General features: G+C 42.7%; 1 protein-coding gene across 21 annotated transcripts in view; it reads left to right on the top strand.

The window, feature by feature from the left end:
* Nucleotides 1-26,497, top strand: part of LRCH3 (leucine rich repeats and calponin homology domain containing 3) — a 170,977-nt gene that overhangs the window by 64,141 nt on the left and 80,339 nt on the right. For 19 of the 21 annotated variants that reach the window (XR_012243838.1, XM_073626536.1, XM_073626525.1 and 16 more), the window contains exons 6-11: nt 3,661-3,770; nt 15,097-15,190; nt 16,734-16,889; nt 20,247-20,364; nt 20,449-20,588; nt 20,833-20,909. Coding sequence is in view for 20 of the 21 variants with exons in the window: in XM_073626536.1 (XP_073482637.1) it covers nt 3,661-3,770; nt 15,097-15,190; nt 16,734-16,889; nt 20,247-20,364; nt 20,449-20,588; nt 20,833-20,909 (695 nt within the window). In the remaining variant the exon portion in view is untranslated. The remainder of the gene's footprint in view (nt 1-3,660; nt 3,771-15,096; nt 15,191-16,733; nt 16,890-20,246; nt 20,365-20,448; nt 20,589-20,832; nt 20,910-26,497) is intronic. The other 2 variants (XM_073626531.1, XM_073626541.1) reach the window with 1 other exon arrangement.

The raw sequence follows: 26,497 nt of genomic DNA, 5'->3' as shown, positions 1-26,497 counted from the left end.
ACTCACTGGGTTAGATCGTTTGTATCAGGATATTTAGTTTTTCTTGCATCCCACTTTAGCCATAATACTGCTGGTGATTCGGCTCTCAGTATAAAGGTTTTATGCAAAGCAAGTAAAGAAAAAATAGATCATTGTGCAGTGAACTTACTAGATAGTACACAAGCAAAACAGAGACAAGAGATACACTCACAAACTCCCGGTCTATTAGAAGCATTCAAATGTGCAGATTGCAGTCAGCCGCTGTGGACGAGGCTTCCCATAGAGAAACAGCTGCTGTTAACCTTCAGGTGTATTGCAGCACTGAACGTCCTAAGCTCCTCCCACGCGTTGCATCACTGACACGTGACTTTCTCAAGGAGAGACCGGGAGTTTGTGAGTGTATCTCTTGTCCCTGTTTTGCTTGTGTACTATCTAGTAAGTTCACTGCACAATGATCTATTTTTTCTTTGCTTGCTTTCCATAAAACCTTTATCCTGAGAGCCGAATCACCAGCAGTATTATGGCTAAAGTGGGATGCAAGAAAAACGAAATATCCTGATACAAACGATCTAACCCAGTGAGTCAATCGATCTGGATTAAGGGAAGGAACTGTTTAATTATTTTTACTTTCCCCCACTATTTATTTATGCCTGGACATTGTACTCAGAGTGTCATTACTATTTTATTTATATTCACCGTCACATCACCATTTTGAAGATTTATTTTGGCAATTTTAACACCTGTATTAGCACCATAATTATTTATCTATTTTATTCACATGTATGCATTTTTTATTCCTGGACTTAAGCTTAGTCGCAGCAGCATATTGTGCACTATTTATTTAAAGCGCATCAATTTTATACTTAGTTTTTTATATATATATATATATATATATATATATATATATATATATATATATATATATACACACACTTTGGCCACTGAGGAATTCTGGCTCTCCCTGATCCTTCCACAGTCGCACCACATGTCCATCTTACATCTTGGTCTTTCCCCAGTAAGTTTCACACATGCACTGGTCTTTCCCCCGTAACCATCCTTGAGCACACATTCTCTATTCCTCCAGAGACTTTTCAGGGTCTTGGTGGAGATGGTATCCCAAGACTACAAACTGGCTCCTTGCCCCCTTCTTAGTTTTTCACTTCCAACCTATCTATTTCACCACACACATAAACAAATCAGCATCAAGGCTTCTTGGGTCTTCTGGACCAAGGTGCCATTTCCCCAGTTTGTAGCAGTTCCAGTGCCCAATTCCACTCACGACAGATGCCAGTCAGCATATCTGGTTTGTCAGCTGTGTGCATTCCGGACATACACTATTGGCAGGCAGACGGCTATCATTAGATTAGACTGGGGGGGTTCTTCTTACAACCGGTGATGTTCCAGGACCTATGTCACATGTGAGGAATACCAGATGTGGACCTCTTGTATCCAGACACAGGGATCTTGTAACGGAAGCAGTAGATTCTTTGGTTGCTGCGCAGGGTCAGTAAACCCTAATCTTTGCATTTCCTCTCTAGAAACATTCCTTGTCTGCTCTGCATATTCGAGATGTGGAGCTTTCTAGTGAACATCATTGCCCCAAACTGGCTCAGACCAATGTGATACTGACCTGGTAAGATTCCTGACAGAGTCCATGGGCACTGCCAGTTTTTCAGTATCCTGTCTCAAGGTCTGATTTACCATCCTTCTTGGTTGCTCGCTGTTGAAACCCAGGCTCTAAGGAACTGTGGCATCTCTGAGTTTGTGATTCCTATCATGGGACACGAAAGACAGCCTTCAATTAATGTGACATAAGGGGAGAGTTTGGGACTTTGTGTGAAGCAGGTGGCCGATTTGAACAACATGAACCAAGAGTGACTGGTGGGTATAAAATGATAGCCCAATCGCATAGTGTTATGGCATGTACATAGTTGTATAACATGAACCAATTGCATGATTATATGATTAAATTACATATGAATCGCATAGTGAGAAGATAATATAGTAACATGAAAGTGCATGACGTTAACATGATAAAAAGGAAACCGCCAGACTCTAAAAATCTATGTTCACATAATGTAACAGGTCCATGACAACTTGGTTTATGCCAATAAAACCAACATGATAATGTACGTATTGTTTGATATCGCTCTTGGATTAAAAACATAATGAAGGCATCTATATAGCTTGATGTGTTTCATGGGTAACCTCCAATCTTCAGGAGCAGATGCAACAATAGATAAGCTGTGAGTATAGATGACAGCACCATGAGCTGAGACCAACTGCGGGGAGGTGTCAGCAGTCCCAGGTGCTGAGGCGGTAAACCCCAAGGGCAAATGGTGGAAGGCCGGCAGGGAAAGGGCATCCATGTAGTCTAACTGGTGCATGATGGCCATTGACATCACGCTCGACAGGCCCCTTTTTTCTTCAATTAATGCGAGTCTTAGGGCTTCTACCCCTGGAGTTTCTCCATGGAATAAAACCTCCTCTTCCTAAAGTTGGGTCTAGACCAGTAAGTATTTCACTTTTAGCACTATCAAGGGTCTGGTTTCAGCCCTTTCTGTTTCAGAGACCGTTGGCTTGTTATACCTTGAGAACTTTTCACAGGGGGTCTCCCATGTAGCTTCCCTATGACTCTGTGGAACCTAATTTTGGTTCTATCTGCACTTCAGAAATCGCCCTTTTAAACCCAATGGCGTCATTCCTTTCCTCTAACACAGTGGGGTTTATCTTGTAGCTGTCACCTCTGTAAGGTGAGTGTTTGAGCTGGCAGCTTTATCCTGTATAAAGCCCCATTTTGGTTTTGCCTAGGGCCAGGGTAATATTGAGACCCAGGACTTCCTCCTTGCCTAAGGTAATACCTGCCTTTCACCTCAACCAAGACATTATTCCTCCGGCCTTCTGTCTAGCTCCAGTTCACCCAAAAGAAATTTCTCTCGATTGTTTTGATGTGGTTTTTGGCTGTGGTGTGGTTTGAGCTGAGTGTCTCAGCCACTGCTTTTTTTCAGAAAGACTGCTTCCCTTTTTTGTCATTCTGGATGGACATTTAAAGGGCGCTCTGGCCTCTCATATTCCATTTCTGTGTGTCTCAGGCAGACCATTGTTCAAGCTTAGGATCAAGGGTAGAGCGTGTTTTATTAGACATTTTCTCTTTTTCCCTGTCTGATGCCAGCTTTGATCTTAAGGTTTTAGGGGAGCTCTTTTTTTTTTTTTTTTTTTCTTGGGCCTGTTTCGTTGAACTGCTCTTCGACATCCTGAAAGTTAGCGCTGAGTCTTCCATAGTAGATTGGAAAGAAAAGAAATGGGATTTCTATACTCGCTGTAAAATCCTTTTCTTGGGGTTCTTGGTATTTATTTAATGCTTTGCTACCAAGCTAAGGCATGCTTTTGGTACAAGGGGTTAATTTGCCAGAATTCAATCCTCCTGTAGTCGATGGTATCACCCAAAGGTTAAAGACTTTCTTTGTCCCTCGGACGGACTCCCAGAAAGTCTTTATACATTGAGCACAAAATTTTGATTTTTTTTTTTTTTTTTTTTTTTAATCCTGAAAAATTCAAAACCGTAAATGCTACACATGTGGTTTTTTTTTTTTTTTTTTTGTATATAAAAATATTTACGATATACTGTATATTATATTTATTCCATTTTAACTAATTTCATGTGTTTATCTGTTTAAATAGATTTGCATCAAAGGTAAAATTCATATATTTAAATACTTGAACATAGAAGCTTGCAAAAATGCTTCGGATCTTCCAGAGTTTGACAGAAGACCTCTAGGATTCAGTTCATGGTTAGTGAAAAAAATCAATACATATTTTTATAGAATGTAATATTGGGTAATATATAAATTATAGCTGCATTTTGATGATACATATTAGCTCTTATATCTATGTAAATAAAACCTTTGCTTTTTCTTTCTCTGCTTTTGCATTTCCTACATTCAGCCTGTGTCTGCTCTGTAACTGCAGATCAAACATCAATAAAGGCATCTGTTTTATGTGCCTGTTTGTCTTAAAGTCCAATTCCGGGAAATCTAAAAATTCTTCTGTGCAGTGGGGTTGTGCCCACACTGCAAGGTTTAGCCACATGTTTATTCTAGGGGAGAGTATAAACAACACTTTTAATTACCTGATCCTTCACTCCCGTTTTGGCTCCGGTGTGGACTGTCCCTTGATGTCAACGTGCTCAATGCATGGAACCCACATCGTTGTTAATCACATCAGGACCTTAGAATACTGGAGCATAGGGGAGAAGATGCTTTGGAAACTGGTCTAGCTAGGAGGATCAGGTTTTTCTTTTCTATCAGAAATAGATACTCAATGTATACCAGCAACCTCACATTTGTTTTGTAATAATACCCAAGATGCCAGCTTTTCTTAAATTTTAAAAACCCTACAAAGGGTTTGGAGTAATGTCACTAGACTCTCTCGTCATCAATTTGAAGTGTGTTCTTGATCTTTTATGCCAAAATGAAATCCTCTATTCAACATCTTCCATAATGCAACCAGCGCCCACCCTCCTCCACCGCATCAATTGGTACAGTTAGTACAGTGCATACCACTGTAGAGAACAGTGAGCAGATCCCACATGCACCTCCTGTGTCTCATGCACATCAAGATTGTGTTCCAAGCCTCATTGCTAAGTGCATGCCTCTGGTGTTTATTCCACCCATCCTGTGTACAGGGATCTCTTCTATGTCTGCTATCCTCCACAGCTCTTCTGCCCTCAACTCAGGGTTACCTCTATCCTTGCAAAAAAAAAGACCATACTTTAAATATAGAAATATCCAGTTTTCTATTACATAAACAGCTACTCACAAGTTTTTCAGTATCAATTGCATTTCTAGGGGCACACCCTCCACTGGCATTCTCTGTCTGAGGCCAGCATTGAAAACAGACTTCCAGTGGGTACTGTTTCCGTCAACTATCCTAAAATCTGTTTGTGAAAAACGTAATCTTCCACCTAAAATATAAATATGTATATTATTCAAAAGATGGGTTTATGCTGACTTATTTCATTTTTAACATAATAGTTATAAGAAGCAGTTGATATTAAAACTATATTAAGACTGTTAGAAACCCAGTTCCCCAAATGATGACTCCATTACATAATTTTAAACATTTTGATATGTTTTACTGTGAATAAAATATGGGTTTATGAGATTTTGCAAATCATTACATTCTGTTTATGTAGATTTTACACAGCGTCCCAACATTTTTGGAATTGGAGTTGTAAATGTATTCTTCCAGAGAAGAAACTACTTGCTCTTAAAGCTCATGCTTGGGACTTGAGTTCAAAGAGGCATCCCTCTGTGACATTCTCCTTGAGAGTTATGAGTCTCATGGTAGCCTCCTTTTTGATTGCGTTCATTCACCCAATTTAATTTGAGGCCTCCAACACAACCTATTTTTGGCCTGGAAGAAGCAGGCTCCTTCTTTCGACCTACCTATGCTCCTGTCCAACCAAGTGCAGAATTTCCTAGCTTGGTGGATCTCCAACCCAACTTAACAGGGAAATCATTCCTTTCATAAGACTGGAAAGATGACAATTTCTTTATCGTACATCACGGGACACAGAGCCGCAGTAATAACTGTATGGGTTATATGGCACCTTCAGGTGATGGACACTGGCAAACCCTAAACAGGAAGTTCAATTCCCCATATAAACCCTCCCCTTACCGGGAGTACCTCCAGTTTTTTTCGCCAGTGTCTTAGGTGTTGGTCATGAGTAAAGATGTGCTGAGCTCCGCTGGAATATTCTCTAGCTGGGGCAAGCTATGCAACCGGATCCATTGAAACAAACAAAAATACAATAATGTTGCGCTACTCACAAAAATTAAAAGATGACGCATAAAGCAGCCAGCATCCACAATGTAGTAACAAAGCAAAACAGATGGGTGATATAAATGCAGCGCTAAATAGAGGTGAAGGGTGCACATAAATGTGACTATGAGACATATAAAAAAGTGGTGTAAAATAGGTGAAAAAATATTATAAACAATTTTTTTCATGAAATAACTATTTAGTCCATAGCCGTATAAGTGTCCAACTCTGTGAGTGTTATAAACGTATAAGTGTCCAACAAGGTGGGATGATATGTTTATGGGTGGACAAGAAGTTAATCTTAAATGTCATATAAATCACAGGGATGGTGTCTCAAAACTCTTGGATGCCATGTAAATCACAGGGATGGTGTTCCAATAATCGATATCCACAAAAAAGTATAGAAGGAGCAAATACCCTTACCGAAATGGGTGGACACGTTTGCCATGGAAGCTCGATGGGAGGACGTATACAGCAGGTTCTCCTGGTTCCTCTGTGGCAATCGTTGGTGAGCTGAGGGAGAAGGCTGCATTCCTCCATCATACCTTTGCGGGTGAGACACCTACCTCGAGTTCCGGATCATCCATCTCCCTCAGCTCACCAACGATTGCCACAGAGGAACCAGGAGAACCTGCTGTATACGTCCTCCCATCGAGCTTCCATTGGGATCGCTGATCCACAAGCCTGTATGACACCTAGCCGTATGGCAAACGTGTCCACCCATTCCGGTAAGGGTATTTGCTCCTTCTATACTTTTTTGTGGATATCGACTATTGGAACACCATCCCTGTGATTTACATGGCATCCATGAGTTTTTAGACACCATCCCTGTGATTTATATGACATCTAAGATTGAAGCGGGGTTCCACCCAAATTTTGAACAATATCTGTATGTATTCTCTTCCTTGCCAAGATGCTGACATGCAGTTTAAAAAAATTTAAATCGCCGTAATTACCTTTTATTTTTCTATTCTTCTTTGCACTTCCTGGTTCTCCTCCCGTGGGAGTAGGCGTGTTTCTAGCCTCTCCCGGACTCCTGGGAGCTAGTCTCAGCTTCCCAGGATGCCACTGAGCATGTGCGGGAACGAGCGGTGAATGCTGGGAGCACAGTCTTCACCACATCCAGGAAATAAATGCTTGTGGGCTTCAAATGCCCACAATGAAGATGGAAACCGCCTGCAGTGAATAATATAAGTTATTCTTTCTGACGAAATCTGAGACAGGCGGACATATTACACACAATATGTGAGTATGTAATGCTGAGAAGAAAAGTTTGTGAATGAACTCAAAAAAAAAAAAACGATAGATAGGTGGACCCCCGCTTTAACTTCTTGTCCACCCATAAACACATCATCCCACCTTGTTGGACACTTTATACGTTTATAACACTCACTGAGTTGGACACTTATATGGCTATGGACTAGTTATTTCATGAAAAAAATTGTTTATAATATTTTTTTCAACTATTTTACACCACTTTTTTATATGTCTGGTAGTCACATTTATGTGCACCGTTCACCTCTATTTAGCGCTGCATTTATATCACCCAACCAGATCCATTCAAAGTGTCTTTTCCAGACCGAATTGAATGGTACCTGGGCCTTGTGTCTGAAGAAACGAGGTTTTGCCTGTAACGCTTCTCTTTTTAGAGAGCTGGACCCCGGGATCCAGTATTTGATCTTTTCAGCCATATTCCTGGCAGGGTGCTTTTACATGCCCAGGGTTGTGGATCCCACGATAAAAAGGGGGCCCCAGTCCCTGAAGGTTTTTTAATGGAGCCCACCGTGAGTGGTGACGATTGGGTCTGTTACCACAGAACCCTGCAGCTGGATAAGGTAAGGGAGGTTCCTAATGAATTTTTCTAATTCTTGTGAGTTTTTCTCCTTTAACCCCTTCCCGCCGAGCGTACGCAGATATGCGGGCTCGGCTTTCGGGGGTTATACCGGGATGATGCCCGCAGCTGCAGGCATCACCCCGGTACCGTTTTTTTTTAGAGCGGGCGATCAGCTTTCCAGGGATAACTAAAAGCCGATTGATTGTTATCCCGGAGGAGCGGCTCTGACCGGGCCTCCCGTCCCACTGGGAGACCCGATACATGATCTAGCACTTCCGGCGTCTAGCCACAGACACGAACGATGCCGTAAACTGCTTCGTTCCAGTCTTCTGAATGTAAACACGGAAGCAACGTCACTTACGGTTTACTGGGCTGCCAATGGCGCCGGATTTAAAAAAAAAATATAAAGTATTCAGAATCCCCGGTTTTGGCGATCTGAATACTTTGAAGTGCAAAGGAGGGATTGGAGGTCTTTTAGACCCCCGATCCCTCCATAAAGAGTATCTGTGACCACCTATTACTGTCACAAGGGATGTTTACATTCCTTGTGACAGCAATAAAAGTTATCAGATTTTTTTTTTTTTTTTTTAAAACAATTTAATAATATAAAAATATATAAGAAAAAAAAGTCCCCGCGAGCTCGCGCAGCAAAGAACACGCATACGGAAATCGTGTATATCGAAATATGTAAACGGTGTTCAAATAACACGTGAGATATTGCCTTGATTGTCAGAGCGAGAGCAATCATTCTAACACTAGACCTCCTCTGTAACTCTAACCTGGTAACCGTAAAAAAAAAATTGAAAGCGTCGCCTATGGAGATTTTTAGGTACCGTAGTTTGTTGCCATTCCATGAGTGCGTGCAATTATAAAGCGTGACATATTTGGTATCTATTTACTCGGCGTAACAACATCTTTCACATTATACAAAAAAATTGGGCTACCTTTACTGTTTGGATTTTTTTAAAATTCATTAAAGTGTCCCTTTTCCCAAAGAGTTGCGTTTAAAACACCGCTGCACAAATACTGTGTGACATAAAATTTTGCAACAATTGCCATTTTATTCTCTAGATTCTCTGCTAAAAAAATATGTATAATGTTTGGGGGTTCTAAGTAATTTTCTAGCAAAAAATACGGATTTTAATTGTAAACACCAAATGTAAGAAATAGGCTTAGGCATAAAAGGGTTAAGTAAATGTTGTCATGCCTATAGTCACCATCAGGGGCTGTCAAGAGCAGGTACCAGTTTCATGCTTGTCAGTCTCGCTCTGTGTAACAAGCTGCATGCTTCCTCCGGCCCAAGCTCTAGGTAAAGTCGTGGGAAAGGGTTTTTTTTTCCTCCTGGGAATGTCCCCCCGCCTGGATAGCTTTATTCCAGGCAGAGGGAGCATGGCGTCAGTCAGCGGTGTAGGGCGCGTCGCTCCTGCCGCCATTAAGGTGGTTCCCTTTGGCAGCTATCCTCCTCTCCTCCACCCCAGCCCTCCATGTGGTCCCGTCAGGATCGGAGCCCTGCTCGCGCGGGAAAACTATCTATTTTGAAATGAATGGGGGGGGGGGGGAGCGCGATGGGTGGTCAGAAGGAGGGGACGGGGCTTAGCAGCGTTAGCGCGCTTCAATCGTTCGCAACGCGGGCTGTATAGCTAATGGAGGGACACAGAGCGGACGGGTGGCATGTGAGTGTGGGTGACACAGGCATTCCCAGGCACATTTACTTAAGCATCAGGCTGAGCTTAATAGCAGCGGCAGTTGCTGGACTATTGCTCAGCAGTGGGTGCATTTTTTTGGTAGTACCTCTGCGTTTGTGCTCAGCACTATGACCACTGGAGGTGATACAAATGCCACAAAAACCAAGGACACAAAGGGGTCGCCCTCGTTCCGATCTAGAGAGGCTGGTCAGAGTGAGCCATCGGGGTCATCAGGGGCTGCAGTTGCTTCCGACACTTCAACCCCTGTCTATATAACTGAGGGCTTTCTCTTCAGCTATGAGTGGTTTAGAGGAAAGATTAGTGGCTTTAATCACATCTTCACAGAGTGGAAGAAAACTCCTTAGGTCCCCTTCTACCACCCAGGATTCTCCAACGGAGGAACTGTGGGAGGGGGAAGATGAATCCCCCTCAGGGGACCATGAAGAGGCTGATGATTCCTCTTCCGAGGGATCAAGTGGGGAAGGACATTCTTCAGCTTCACATGCTGAGAAGTTGCTGCTGCATTCTCTTACTGAAATGGTCCGCTCCACATTTAAGCTACCCTTAACAGAATCGGTTGAAGAGCCCACTTCCTGTTTGGGTTCACTAACGCCTCCTCAAGCCTTGCGTGCCTTTCCTGTCCATTCATTAATAGCAAAGCTTATGTATTCTGAGTGGGATCACCCAGATGAGCACTTTTTCCTTTCTAAAAGGCTTTCAACACTTTATCCTATGGAGGAAAAATTTACTAAGATGTGCAGTTTACCAGCAATTGACGCTGCTATATCCTCTGTGATTAAAAGTTTGACTTGTCCGGTTGACAATGCGCAAAAAATAATTGGAATTCCTGTTAAAAAAACATTTTCTCCTTGGCAGGTTCAGTGGCTCAACTTGCAGTGGCGGCAATTGGGGTATCTCAGTCCTTGAGAGACCATTTGAAACAGGTACTCAAGGTGTTCCCTGAACAGCAGGCCCAGGAGTTAGCTGAGCTGCCAGCGACTTTGTGTTTTGCAATTGACTTAATCAGAGAGTCTATTCTTCAAACCTCTCAACTTGTGCTTGGGTTGGTACATATGCGTAGAATCTTATGGTTGAAGTTGGTCAGCCGAAGCGCCTTGCAAAAAGCTCCTGGCTGGTTTTCCTTTCTGTGGTGAAAAACTGTTTGGGGAGCATTTGAACAAATATATATCCAAAAAATATCAAGTGGGAAAAGTACCCTTTTGCCAGTTAAGAAAAAGAGAAAATGTCCCTCATTTTTAAAAGGGCTCTTTCTCCAGTGCCAGGGACATCAGCCTCCAGGCAGTTGCGACAGCCTCCACCGTCAGGTTCGAGAGGTAAACCTCAGGGTTGACCCCAGGAACAACAAAAGTCCTGGGGGAGGAAACCCACAAGACAGAATTCTAAAGCCTCTTTATAAAGGGGCGCCCCTGCTCGCTCGAGACTTCTGCAGTTCTCAAAGGTCTGGCAGGAAGAATTTTGGGACAGATGGGTGGTCTCCACAATAGCTCTAGATTACAAACTAGAGTTCCGAGAATTCCCATCTCCTCGTTTCCTCAGGTCAAATGTCCCCAAAGATCCAGAGAAAAAGAAGTCTCTCTTTCTAGCGTTAGAAAGTGATCATGGTGGTCCCCGTGGTAGAGCAGGGGTTGGGGTTTTATTCAAACCTTTTCACGGTACCAAAACCAAATGGGGATGTCGGACCCATTCTAGATCTCAGAGATCTAAACCGGTTCCTGAAGATTCACTCTTTTTGCATGGAATCAATCCGATCAGTAGTTTCCATCCTACAAGGGGGAGAACTTCTAGCATTAATCGACATCAAGGATGCATACCTGCATGTCCCTATTTTCCCCCGCTCACCAGAAGTATCTGCGTTTCGAAGTAGAAAAATTTCATTTTCAGTTTGTAGCTTTGCCATTCGGTCTAGCTACTGCACCTCGGGTGTTTACACGACTTCTGTCCCTTCCTCTGGCCATGTTAAGGACTCGAGGTATAACAATAATAGCATACCTGGACGACCTGCTCTTAATAAACCAGTCGGTAGTCCGCTTGGACCAAAGCATGGTCACCACAGTCAACTACCTGGAATACCTAGGGTCCTCAACCTAGAGAAATCTTCTTTAAAGCCAGTAAGAAGATTAGAGTACTTGGGTCTGGTCATAGATACAGCCCAGAAGAAGGCGTTTTTACCCCAGGCAAAAATCAACGCCAAAAAGGAAGCTGGTTCAGGGGGTCAAGGCAAAGAAGGGTGCTTCCATTCCCCTTGGTATGAGGTTGTTGGGGAAGATGGTGGCTTCATTCAAAGCAGTTCCTTATGCTCAGTTTCATTCGAGACTGCTGCAAAACAGTATCCCATCGGACTGGAACAAGATTCAGGCACTAGATTTTCCAATGCATTTGTCACCAAAAGTGCGCCAGAGCCTTAACTGGTGAAGGATATCCAAGAATCTTCAGAAGGGGAAATACTTCTTAACGGCCACCTGGAAGCTGGTAACAGATGCCAGCCTTTCAGGTTGGGGAGCAGTCCTGGAAGAAGTGTCTGTCCAGGGGAAATGGTCCATAACTGAAAGGACCTTGCCCATCAACATTCTAGAGATTCGGGCAGCGCGTCTAGCCCTAAGGGCCTGGACATGCAGGTTGCCGAATTCTCCTGTCAGGATTCAATCCGACAATGCCACAGCAGTGGCTTATATCAATTACCAAGGGTGCACCAGAAGTCAGGCAGCCCAGGGAGAGGTAAACCATATCCTAACCTGGGCAGAAAACATGTGCCGTGCATATCGGCAATCTTCATTCCAGGGGTAGAGAACTGGCAGGCAGACTACTTAAGTCGCCAGCAGTTGTTCCCTGGGGAATGGTCCCTTCACCCCAACATCTTCCTGGCTATATGCCAAAAATGGGGGATCCCGGATGTAGATCTGTTTGCGTCCAGGTTCAACAACAAAGTCGACAACTTTGTGTCAAAAATAAGGGATCCACTCGCATGCGGAACAGATGCGTTGGTGACCCCGTGGGATCAGTTCTCACTGATTTATGCATTCCCTTCTATTCTGCTGCTACCTCGACTTCTTGGCAGGATCAAGCTGGAAAGGAAGTCGGTGGTAGTTCTTGTGGCCCAGAAAATCTTGGTATGCAGAAATAGTAAAGATGGTGGTAGGGGCCAGCTTCGAGTCATTTATTACAGAGTGTGGAAGGCATATGTTTCCTGGTGTGAATCCAGGGGTTGGCATCCTAGGAAGTATGTCATAGGTAGAATTCTTACCGTTCTGCAAATGGGGCTAGAGATGAAGCTGGCCTTGAATACTATCGAGGGCCAGGTCTCGGCCTTATTGGTATTGTTTCAATGTCTGCTTTCTTCGCATTCTTTGGTCCTACGCGTCCGGGTAACACGGCTTAATCCACCGGTTAGCGCACTCCTGAACCCCTGGGACTTGAATTTGGTTCTGTCAGCTTTACAGAAACAGCCTTTTAAGGCGATACAACATATTCCTTTGGTCCTTTTGACAAGGAAGCTAGTTTTTCTGGTAGCCATTTCTTCTGCAAGAAGGGTATCAGAGTTGGCGGCTCTTTCTTGTAAAGAGCCATATTTAATTGTTCACAAGGATAGAGTAGTATTGCGTCCTCATCCTAGCTTTCTGCCAAAGGTGGTTGCAGGTTTTCACCTAAACCATGATATTGTTTTACCTTCATTTTTTCCAGAACCCTGTTCTAAGGAAGAAAGGTCACTACATTCTTTGGATGTAGTGAGAGTGGTCAAAATCTATTGAAGGCGACTACTCAGATTTGGAAAACAGATGTTTTGTTTTGTGTTGCCTGAAGGTCCTAGGAAAGGACAGGCAGCATTGAAATCCACTATTGCCAAATGGATTCGGCAAGTAATTATTCAAGCTTCTGGTCTGAAGAGGAAGGTTCCACCTTTTCAAGTCAAAGCGCACTCCACCAGGGCTGTTAGTGCTTCGTGGGCAGTGCATCACTAAGCCTCCATGGCTCAAATCTGAAAGGCCCGCATCACGGTCTTCAGTCCATATATTCAACAGATTTTATCAGGTGGATGTAAGAAGGCATGAGGATATCGACTTTGGGCGCAGTGTGCTGCAGGCAGCAGTGTACATCCTCAGGTCTTATTGCACCCTACTTTTGTTTGTGTCCCCTCCCCTCAGGTGGCATTGCTCTGGGACATCCCATACAGTAATTACTGTGGCTCTGTGTCCCGTGATGTACGATAAAGAAAACAGCTTACTTGTAAAATCCTTTTCTTGGAGTACATCACGGGACACAGAGGTCCCTCCCCTCTTTCTGGTTACTCGTGTATTGCTTTGCTACAAAACTGAGGTACTCCTGGTAAACGGAGGGGCTATATGGGGAATTGAACTTCCTGTTTAGGGTGTGCCAGTGTCCATCACCTGAAGGTGCCATATAACCCATACAGTTGTTATTGTGGCTCGGTGTCCCATGATGTACTCCAAGAAAAGGATTTTACAGGTAAGCTGTTATAAAAATCCTATTTTTTCAGACCGGGGAGGAGTGTTCCAATCCCTCCAAGTTCAGGGAACGGAAGCAAGGCTCCCCATCATCTTTTATGATGCTCTGAGTGATAAGGATGGTTCTGCAATATTGGACACCCTCTTCTGCACAGACACTCAATCGGGGTGCAATCCAGATAATGCCACAGCTGTGGCCTACATAAACCACCATGGGGGCACCAGGAATTGTGCAGCCTTAAAAGAAGCAAGCTAAATAATCTCTTGGATGGAGAAACTGGAAGGTGCATTTCCTTAGATGTTGCCACTTGGACCAAGGGAAATGACCCCTCAACCTGGCATCTTCAATCTCATTTGTCAGAAATGGGGAGGCCCTGAATGTGGATATCTTGACCTCCAGATTCACAACAAATTACCTTTATAGCCAGGACCAAGGATCCAGTAGCTCTGGCATTGGATGCCTTGATAATTCCTTCATATCAGTTCAGGCTAATCTATGTCTGCCTTCTAGTGCAAATTCTACCTCGCCTGCTCTACGAAATAGAACAAGCGAAGAAACTTGATATTTTCTTTACACCAAACCGCCCCAGAAGAACCTGATACAGACTTACACAAGTCTACTAAGATACAACCCATGGCCTCTTCCTAATAGGCCAGACCTGTTGTCTTAGTGCACACTATTCCATCCTGCTTCTCAGTCACTGGCTTTAACTATTGTACATAGAAATCCTCCTTTGCCTGGTGTGAGCACAGGCACGCAAATCTCAGTGACTACTGTGCCTTACATTATGGCCTTTCTACAGGTCTGGGTCTGGACAAGAACCTTGCTCTCAGAGCTCTGAAAAAACAGGTTTGGGCCTTATCCTTTTTCATGTCCATTTTCAGAGTTGTCGCTGCGATATTGGTCTAAAAGGGGGTCCTTTTAGCTAATTTTGGGAGTTAAACTTCACTGTAGTAGTTTCATCAAATAATAAAAATATAAGATTTATAGGGTGGTATAGTTTAGGATTTTGACATGCAAGATGAGCTCTTGACACAAATGGTTAACAGTGTTCATGTTCCAGTAATGGAGCTTGATTTATCAGCTATATTTCTTATGTTTTAAAATGGTATGCATATAGAAATTGTATGCAATATGCTCCACGAGTATCCCTAAACCTCATTCCGATTTGAACGCAACCTCAGTTACTGAAAATTCATAGTATTGCAGTTAAATCTTTAAAAAATAGATCTTTTGATTTATTGGGTAGTATTTTGGGCATTTGTGTTTGACAGGTGTATGTCTGTGTTTTAGCCATGATGATGTATACCCCAGTCGCTCCTATGGTGCCTTGGACTCTGGCTTTAACAGCGTAGACAGTGGAGACAAACGGTGGTCTGGGAATGAGGTAAGATTTTTCTGCATTGTTGGATTTCATGACGCTACTTCTTTACTACATTAATACAAAGGGTATTATACATGATATAGAAGGTGTGCCAGTAGAGCAGCAGTTGCCTGCCTTTAAATAAATATTTGTATACACTTCTTGCAGTTTTTTTTTTAGTTTTTTTTTTTGTTTTGTTTAACATGCAAGCTTTATGTAGTAATTAATTCCACTTTATAAACGAATTATTAATCTTAATTTCTTTCTCAAGCTTATTGATATAATTTAATAGACATATTCCACAGCACAATAAATTGTGTCTGCATTTGCTGTAACCTTAAAGTTGTTTTACATGTTTCAGTAAATTTTTGTGTGTCTCAAACTCTGGTTCCCCATACATAGGGGGTGATTTGCTAAAACTGATGACTGCAAAATCTGGTGCAGCCGTGCTTAGTAGTCAATCAACTTCTAACTTCAGCTTGTTTAATTAGGATCAGCCATACACGTGTCCGATTGCGAATGATTTTTTATTATAAAATAAAAAGGAAAGGGTCTGGTGTCACCTGCAAACAACCTCAATCCCAATATTTGCAACACAAAACAGGAAATTGCCCCGGGACTTTAAATGAGGTGAATGCATTTAGCCAACAATTGACAGAGTAAATGCAGTCTCAAAATGTATTAAAATAGCCATGCAAACATAAACATGAATTGTAGCCAAGCCACTGAAATCATACATACAGTAGAAAATGTCAATACACCTATCAAGGTATAAAATGTAAATTGCAGAGTACACTTGCACAAAATGTATCCCAACACGTTTCACAAGACCATGCTCCCTTCATCAGGGGTAGATGCATGTTTAGTATATCTGTAGGGGTATCATCAACCAAATAAGTATCAACACAGACATGGTATCATAACAATTAGTCAAGAGGGTCCAAAAACGCATGGCCCTATACTCGCCAAAGGCTGGATCAGACTACCAATTGCTTGATACCCAGAGGTGGAAGTAATGAGCTTCCGGCTCGGGAGTTGAGGAGGCAGAGGAAAAAACCAACCCAACAGAGCACAAACGGGGGGCAGACATGGCCAGGATGGGGAAATGTGTCACCAATGATCTCCCAGTATCCATTAGTAATGTCAACTGAAACTTAAATGCATATGTATCAATAGGTGCTGCCATACCAGCATGGAAGTAAAGTAGTATACGATAAGAGTATGTGTATGCAGGAACCAAACTGGTTCAATAATGGTATGAGCTAGGAATCTGGGGGACAATGGAGAAAAAATTTTTTATATAGAAATAAAATAGGATAAAAACAATGTGATAGTGTGTGTCCCGTATAGCATGTATCCAAGTCCATTATATATATGTCAGCTGAGATAAAAATGTGTGTATATATATATATATATATATATATATATATATATATATATATATATATATTGCTTATACCATTATTGAACCAGTTTGGTTCTTGCATATACATACTCTTATCATATACTACTTTACTTCCTTGCTGGTATGGCAGCACCTATTGATACATATGCATTTATGTTTCAGTTGACATTACTAATGGATACTGGGAGATCTTTGGTGACACATTCCCCCATGCCGGCCGTTGGGTTGGTTTTCCCTCTGCCTCCTCAGCTCCCGAGCCGGACGCTCATTACTGCCGCCTCTGGGTATCATGCAATTGGTAGTCTGATCCAGCCTTTGGTGAGTATAGAGCCATGCGTTTTTGGACCCTCTTGATTAATTGTCATGATACCATGTCTGTTTTGATACTTATTTGGTTCATTATACCCCCTATAGATGTACTACACATGCATCTATCCCTGATGAAGCGAGCATGGTCTTGTGAAACACGTTGGGATACTTTTTATGCATATGTACTCTGCAATTTACATTTTATACCTTGACGCGTGTAATGACATTTTCTACAGTATGTATCATTTCAGTGGCTTGGCTATGATTCATGATTTATGTTTGCATGACTATTTTAATAAATTTTGAGACTGCATTTACTGCATTGTGTGAAAAAATATAATTGAAAAAGAAATGCGCATGAGCTGTGACCTGGAAAGAACATTTCCGGCCATGCATTTTCTTTTTCATAACATCATGAGGTAAAGTTGAAGGCTTGGTTTTTCTAAATTAATGGTGGCATCATCAGATTGCAAAATGCACAAATTTTTGATCGAATTCGACCTATGTGTGGCCTGCATATGCTTTGACAAAAAAAAACAAAAAAACAGGAAGCTGGTTGGTTTTTATGCAGAGCTGTACCAGATTTTGCACTCTTATCAGATCAGATTTTACCACTTTTTTTAGTAAATGTGCCCCATAGTGTTTTTTTTTTTTTTTTTTTGCAATCTTCTTCGATTTATACATGAATGTTAAATGCAACATGTAATCATCTCTGGCCTGCTGGCCATTGCAGATTTTCTGCTGTGAGATAGCTATACTATCACATTTAGCCTGATGCACCAAAGTGTTATTACTAAGAACATTACAACTCTCCAGTTCTTTGTAGTAGTAGTTCATACATACATTTATTTATATATATACACTACCGTTCAAAAGTTTGGGGTCACATTGAAATGTCCTTATTTTTTAAGGAAAAGCACTGTACTTTTAAATGAAGCTAACTTTAAACTAGTCCTAACTTTAAACAAATATACTCTATACATTGCTAATGTGGTAAATGACTATTCTAACTGCAAATGTCTAGTTTTTGGTGCAATATCTACATAGGTGTATAGAGGCCCATTTCCAGCAACTATCACTCCAGTGTTCTAATGGTACAATGTGTTTGCTCATTGGCTCAGAAGGCTAATTGATGATTAGCAAACCCTTGTGCAATCATGTTCACACATCTAAAAACAGTCTAGCTCCTTCCAGAAGCTACAAAACTGACCTTCCTGTGAGCAGATTGAGTTTCTGGAGCATCACATTTGTGGGGTCAATTAAACGCTCAAAATGGCCAGAAAAGGAGAACTTTCATCTGAAACTCGACAGTCTATTCTTGTTCTTAGAAATGAAGGCTATTCCATGCGAGAAATTGCAAAGAAATTGAAGATTTCCTACAACGGTGTGTACTACTCCCTTCAGAGGACAGCACAAACAGGCTCTAACCAGAGTAGAAAAAGAAGTGGGAGGCCGCGTTGCACAACTAAGCAAGAAGATAAGCACATTAGAGTCTCTAGTTTGAGAAACAGACGCCTCACAGGTCCCCAACTGGCATCTTCATTAAATAGTACCCGTAAAACACCAGTGTCAACATCTACAGTGAAGAGGCAGCTGCGGGATTTTGGGCTTCAGGGCAGAGTGGCAAAGAAAAAGCCATATCTGAGACTGGCCAATAAAAGAAAAAGATTAAGATGGGCAAAAGAACACAGACATTGGACAGAGGAAGACTGGAAAAAAGTGTTGTGGACGGATGCCAAAGGTGTGCAATGCTGTAATTGCTGCAAAAGGAGCATTCTTTGATGAAAGCAAAGTTTGATGTAAAAACAATGTTATTTCAAATACAAATCATTATTTCTAACCTTGTCAATGTCTTGACTCTATTTTCTATTCATTTCACAACGTATGGTGGTGAATAAGTGTGACTTTTCATGGAAAACACAAAATTGTTTGGGTGACCCCAAACTTTTGAACGGTAGCGTGTGTGTCTGTGTATGTATGTGTGTGTATATGTATGTATGTATATATATATATATATATATATATATATATATATATATATATATATATATATATATATATATACACACACACATACAGAGTAATTGGAGAATTACACAGAGCCACGATCTCCTGTGTACCTGGCGCTCCGTCACTCACAGCCATGCCTCCTGGCCCTGCTCATATGATACAACAGTGGCCCAATGCGGGGCCAAGCGGTGTGGCTGTGAGTGACTGAGCGCCAGTTACACAGGAGAACGCGGCTCTATGTAATTCAGCGGCGCTCGCTCCTCTTCCCTCAGACAGCAGGGATCGGTGTATAACAATCACCCAGGATTTTCCCCTGATTTTTAAGGGGAAAAAAGTGCATGTTATACGCCGATAAATACGGTATATATATTGTAACCTGGGGGACAGGTAGGCGGTACAAAGCTCCCTGGGATAAACAGTCTTTCAGGCACAGATACCAAATCCAGTGAGGTAGTGACAAATGGTGCAGTGTTTATTGGTGATTATATACAGTACAAGTCTATACAGGTGCTGTACAGTGTTTCAGAAAACAGAACAAAAATAGTCAAACAAAATCCTAGCCGTGTCTCGGCACTAACTATACAATATATAGAAGCCCTAACTACCAGGCTGAGCAAGCCTACAGCTTGTTAGCTTCCACAGATACAGCTTAACAGCTTTTTACCAACCTCTTGCTCTCATGGACCAGTGTTGTCTGTGTTTCTCAGCGAAGGCTGTCTGTCACAGGTGAGTTTAAATTGGCCTGGGGGAGAGGACCGAGATCCGAACTGGATCGTGGATGAGAGATCCCTGAACGTGTATGAGAGGCGCCTGGGAGACGTGTAAACCCCCAAACAGGACTTTTCCTGGCCCTCTCTGGGATGCTCTGCTAATATATATATGTGTGTGTGTGTGTGTGTGTGTGTATATATATGTGTATATATGTATATATATATATATATATATATATATATATATATATATATACATACATACATACATACATACATACATACATACATACATACATACATACATACACATATATATATATACACATATACAAATTTTTGGGTTGTCAGCAGAACAGAAATAGAACCTAAAACTTCCAATATGGACACTAATTCTCTCTTTTTTTTTTGGGGGGGTTTTCTTCTCACTTTTCGTTTTGGCTGTGGAGAACAGTAAGTGAAGGGAAATCTCCCCAATGGGACAAAAACGGCAAAATGACAGGGATGATATAACCCTCCCTTTATCCAAAATGAAAAAGAAAGTCTTCCTTTTAGTTTTAATCCATTTAACAGTTACAATACTTTACAAGCTGTATTTGTATCCTGACTTGAGACAAACTGCTATTCTTAACTTCTCTTCAATCAGCCTACAGATGAATTCACAGACCTTCCTCTAAGGACATCTGACTCAAGTAAAGAGCAACGGTTACGGAGAGATCACATCCAGGAATCAAGGGGCAACCCAGTCATTGCAAATGGTGGTGGTAGGTTCTGGGATGTGGCAGGATCATCTTCATGCTTCCTAATTTCTTGGTTCTGTGCAGTTATACTGACCTGTTTCTTTACAGTGGAGCATGATCTGGATCAGATTGACTACATCGATAGCTATGCAACAGAAGAGGAAGACGAGGATGTAAGGCAGTCCAAAGGCGATAGTCTAAGTTCACAATTTATGGCATATATAGAAGAGCGACGGGCAACACATGAGGTAAGGAAGAATTTGATTTCAAGTTGTAATATTTTTTATTACGTTTTTTACATTATACTACACAGCATTTGACCGCACATATCAGTACCTTCCTTTATTTGATTGGTTTGTGAGTGAAAAAAAATGCATTATACTGATTCGTTATCAGTTAACATACTATACTTATGCAAGTAATGGAGTTTACTTTTCATAACTAATTCCAGATAAAATTATGTTCTGTTTATATGCTTTGACTATTTTGCAGAACTCACCTTTGAAACAAAACTCAGCAAGGGAATTTCAGAGGCCAGAAGATGGAAGGAGACATTTATACCAAAGCAGGTTAGTTACCTTTCGGCATGTACACCATAGTTAAGCATACAAACCAAATATGACTCCCTCTATTGACTCGTGAAAAACAGGGTTCCTCAAAAAGGCCCACCCTCCCCCCGCCATCCGGTGCCTTCCGGGCTCTCCCTTGCCATCGGGGGCCCGGAGAAAGAATCATCCGGCGCCGGACGTCACGCCCGGGTTCCTGGATGTAAGCGATCACGGCTGTCAGCATGAGATCGGTGAATTTTTTTATTCTCGATCTCATGCTTTCCAGTCTGGAGGAGAGATGTGGGGTCTTATTGAAGAGGACTCACAATAGATTCCTATTACAAGGGATGTTTACATTCCTTGTAATAGGAATAAAAGTGATCAAAAAAATAAAAAAATGTAAAAAAAAATTAAAACGCCCCTGTCCCGGGTAGCTTGTGCTCAGAAGCGAACGCACACGTAAGTCCCGCCCACATATGTAAACGCCGTTCAAACCACAGGTTCGGTATCGCCGCGTGCGTTAGAGCGTGTGCAACAATTCTAGCCCTAGACCTCCTCTGTAACTCTAATCTGGTAACCTGTAAACATTTTCAAAACGTTGCCTATGGAGATTTTTAAGTACCGAAGTGTGGTGCCATTCCATGAGCGTGACATGTTGGGTATCTATTTACTCAGTGTAACAACATCTTTCACATTATACAAAAAAATTGGGATAACTTTACTGCTTTGTTATTTTTTAATTCATGAAACCATTTTTTTTTTTCCAAAAAAAAGGCGTTTGAAAAATTATTACGCAAATACCATGCGAGATAAAAAGTTACAATGACCGCCATTTTATTCCTTGGGGTGTCTGCTAAATAAAAACATATATAATGTTTGGGGGTTCTAAATAATTTTCTAGCAAAAAAATGATGATTTTCACATGTAGGAGAGAAGTGCCAGAATAGGCCCAGTATGGAAGTGGTTAATGTGAGGTGAATCAAAATGTCATGTGTGCGGCTAGATTGCAAATTGATCCTCACCCTCAGGAGGTACGATCCCTCAAGGAACGAATATAAAGATACAATATTGTCTGGGAATTTACATGTACCTCTTTCAGTGTAATAAATACTGACCACTTATTTTAAAAACAATTTTACATGTCTTTATTCAAAATATTAAACAGTATATTAAAATTGTAAAAAAACAAATTGAAACACTGGTTGTCAAGGACATTATCGTCCTAGTCTTGAGATCCGATTTGTTTTTGGAGCCAAAGCATTTTGCAGGCTGAAAATCACAAATGAGACAATCAATATTTGACAGCGAATCACCGTATGTTATGTCCAGTCTCAAAAACACTTAAATAATATTTTGAAAAATTCTATCCATTGTGAGAATTCACAAGAGAGGGTGAGTATCATATATAATTCATTAGTTAACCTTAATTGTTGGGCATAAAAAAAAATAAAATAAAAAGTAAAAATATAACAAAAAAAAGTAAATTTATTTGATAAAAAGTTACAAAAAATGTGTGTGTGTATATGTATATAAAGGACAATACCGCAGATCTGGATGTTAAAAGAATAATATGCCTACCTGTGTAAAATTATTTAATAAGTAGAAAGGGAAGGGGGGGGGGAGCACCTGAGGGTGGGGTGGGAAAGGAGCACATGAGGGTGGAGAAAATTGGGAGAAGGTGGGGGGAGGGTGGAAAGGAAGGGGAAAAGGTGGGAAAGGAGCACATGAGGGTGGATAAAAGGGGGGGGGGGGGTGTTGGAGGAATTAAAGGGAAGAGGAGGGAGCCCTGGAGGAAGGGGAGAAAGGGGTGTTTGCTTACCACATGAGCAAAGAAAGTTTTTTTACCTAAAGATTCTATAAGGCCCCTTTCACACTTGGATCCGACTTTGCTCCACGACTTGAAGTACGACTTCAATAAGCAGGGACACGACTTTGATTACCAAATAATTAGGGGGAATTCCACTCCAATTTTTTTTTTTTTTTTAAACCGGCATGGGTTCCCCCTTCATGAGCATACCGGGCCCTTTGGTCTGGTATGGATTTTAAGGGGAACCCCCCATGCCGGCGTGGGGTCACCCCCAAAATCCATACCATACCATACCAGACCCTTATCCGAGCACCAGCCTGGCAAGTCAGGAAAGGGGGTGGGGACGAGCGAGCGCCCCCTTCATGAGCATACCGGGCCCTTCGTTCTGGTATGGATTTTAAGGGGAACCCCCCATGCCGGCGTGGGGTCACCCCCAAAATCCATACCATACCATACCAGACCCTTATCCGAGCACCAGCCTGGCAAGTCAGGAAAGGGGGTGGGGACAAGCGAGCGCCCCCGATCTCTCCCCCCTCCCCCCCCCGAGCCGTACCAGGCCCCATGCCCTCAACATGGGGGGGGGGTGTCCGGTCCCTTTATTATGTCACAGCCCAGGGCATGATGGGACTCTGACGTCATAAGGGGGCGCGGTCACCGGCACGCCCCTATGCCAATATAAATCTTTGCACACACGGCATTACAGCACGAGAGAGCGTCATGTCAGCATCGGAAGAGAAGAGGGGAGAAGATCAAGCCAACGCTAGTAAAAGAGCTGGAAGAAGATAGCGGAGGAACCCAGCAGAAGGCACCGGAGAGCGGGAGAAGAGAGCGGAGAAGTCGGAAGAGACCCCCGAAGTCGGAAGAAAACCTGTCTAGTGTGTTTTTTTTTTTTTGACACTTTTTTCCCCACAGGTGAATGGGTATGGGGGGCCGGGATTCTGATAAGCCCCCCGCCTGCAGACCCCGACAACCAACGGCCAGGGTTGTCGGGAAAGGGCCCTTGTCCTCATCAACATGGGGACAAGGTGCTTTGGTGTGGGGGGGCCGCAGGGCGCCCCCCCCAGTGTTGAGGGCATGCGGCCTCATGCTCGCTCGTCCCCACCCCCTTTCCTGTCCGGCCAGGCTGGTGCTCGGATAAGGGTCTGGTATGGATTTTGAGAGAGACCCCACGCCGTTTTTGCGGCGCGTTTCCCCTTAAAATCCATACCAGACCGAAAAGGGCCCAGTATGCTCATGAAGGGGGAAAACATGCCGTTTTTTTTTCTTAAAAAAAATAAAAAATTGCCGTGGAGTTCCCCTTTATGCACAAGTCGCATGCCAAAGTCGGATCAGTTAATGCGGAATCCGACTTTGATCCAACTTCAGAAAAAAAGTAGTGCAGGAACTACTTTGAAGTCGGCACGACTTAAAGTCGTGCCAATATGAATGGTAGTCATTCAAAATCATGGAGAATGACTTGTCATGCGATTTTGCAGTCCAAAATCGTGGGACAAGTCGTGTAAGTGTGAAAGGGGGCTAAGTGTGGATTATCGAGCCAGGGGTCCAGAAGGTGACAAATGGACAGGGAATAGAAAGCCTTAATTGATACAGGTTTTGTAGACTTGATGAAATTTCTAGATAGAAATTAAATCAAAATACTAAGGGAACCCTCCACTTCTAGATGTGAAGGAAGGGTTTCTTAAGATCTCTTTGAGATTATTTACCTGTGTCTTATGTGGCTTGTCTTGCGTCCAGTATCGCATATGTTCTGACATAAATGGCAGACTGCAATTTGTTGCTCAAAAGTTTAACTTCTATAGAAGATGAAATCCATTAGGGGAAGGAGTATTCCCTGAGGCCACCGCCCGGGCGCAAGACCCAAACTGGCCAACAAGGCCCAGGGGGTGGGGACAGGATCATCTCCCCAGCTAATGTACCAATACAATGTGGATGAGCGATCTGAGGTGTGCTCACCCAAACGTGGCTCCACTTACAATGTTTTCCAACAACCTATGATGGGTGTGGCGTTTCCTCCTTCTCCATTGGGGAGAATTGTCCCCTCGTGGAGAGGGAAAGTAGAGCTCCGGCACGTAGATCAGAAGTGACGTGACCCATTGGTGAACATTGTGATAGGCCAAAGCTACCAAGCCTAGATCGGTTTTATTCAGTGTGAATAGACTAGTAATATTTACCTTGCTAATGAGATCCTCTGATCTTGATAGTGGAAGGAGCAAATCCCTTGCTGTACAGAATTGTATAAATAACCTATCCTATTTATACACAATTGTAATTGTGAACTAAGCTAGTTTCTGCACAATATTCTTTTCTTAAAGGGCTAACTGACTTGTTCTCATAAAGCTTCTTTTTTTTTTTTTTTTTTTTTTTTTTTGAGGGAAAACGCTGTTGGCAAATTTCCATTGACAATAATTGTCATATACAGTTCTCCCTGTTGTCAAATATGTAGTACTTTTTTTGACTTTCTTGTCATTCATAACCATGATGTGTACCCACAGCTAAAGACTTTAAGCAAATTGTGGTTTAATGTCAATTTTTTTTTTCTTTTTGTTAAAACAAAGTGAACATGTTCTATTCTGGTTGTTTGTCAAAAGTGCAAGCGAATTACACACAAAACATTAAGGCATAAACAATCCTACAGGCTAGTTATAAATGTTTCTTTTACATAGAAGCTATATTTTCCTTAAACGTCTTTCAGGACAGCACCTGAAAGAGTGGCTCATCCCACTTCACGGGAAACACCACTTCCACCAAACTTAAAAGGAGACTTCTCCCCACAGCTTGTCAGTTTTTGTGTTTCCTCCGGCCAGGTAACACCTAGTGGGAATTTGGGGTTTCTGAGGGTGATGTCCTGAGAGGCCAGGCTACCTGCTACACCATTATCGTTTTTCCTCCAGAGAGTCCGCCACCTCCCACACCGCATCCAAGGTGGCTGGTATGTGGGCTCATTCTCCTTCAGCTCGAGGAGAGCCTGTACTGATTCATGGACTGCCGCTCCTAGGCAGCAGCAGGCCGGCTGTGGGTTTTCCGCCTGCCTGTTCGGCTCTACATGCCGCTGCCATCTTTTTGGTGGCAGAGTGGAGACTCAGTTGGTGGGAAGTGAGGTATGCGGCAAGGGGCGGCACCATGGAGCAGGCACACGGCGTCACTACTCCGAGAGGAGTGGAACTGGTGCCTATATTCTGGTTCCCGTCCGGTGCAGTGACACTAATGGAGTCCGGAACTGGCTTTCTACCCACATACAGCGCGGTAGCACCACGATGGATTCGGTGGCGGCAGCAGCGAGTGGGTAAGGCACCAGCAAGGCCCAGGTAAGGGGTGTATGGGTGGTCTGCCCCATATACTGTGGTGCCCCTCCTCTCTATATCTCTATCTCTCTCTCTTCAGAGGAGGAGGAAGGGGTAGAAGATGCGCCCTCAAAATATAAAGTGTCTTTAGAGCAAGTAGATGGTCTGTTAACCACATCCGGACCGGCTCACTCCGATATACATCGACACTTTGAAGAGGGATATCGTTGTTATGGCAGTGGGTGGCTACCATATCCCTGGTATCCTCTTCTTCAGTGAGCGTCCCGGTTTCAGATAAAAGTGGTCTCTGCGGCAGACTCGCCGCAAGATCACTTCCATCGGCGGCGGGAGAGGGGCGCCTCCTGCCGATCTCCAGTGCTCTCCGCTGCTTACTGCAGTCAGTAACGGGGGAGGCGATCGGGTCCTCTCCCTGGCTTGGTATGGAGACGAGTGAGGGGAAGATGGCCCCCACCCGTCTCCATACCATTGCAGGGTGGAAGCGACGTCAAAACGTCACTTCT

This window comes from Aquarana catesbeiana, linkage group LG04 (assembly GCF_042186555.1).
Source record: "Aquarana catesbeiana isolate 2022-GZ linkage group LG04, ASM4218655v1, whole genome shotgun sequence".
NCBI classification, from domain to species: Eukaryota; Metazoa; Chordata; class Amphibia; order Anura; family Ranidae; genus Aquarana; species Aquarana catesbeiana.
This window is presented reverse-complemented; position numbering and strand designations above follow the sequence as displayed.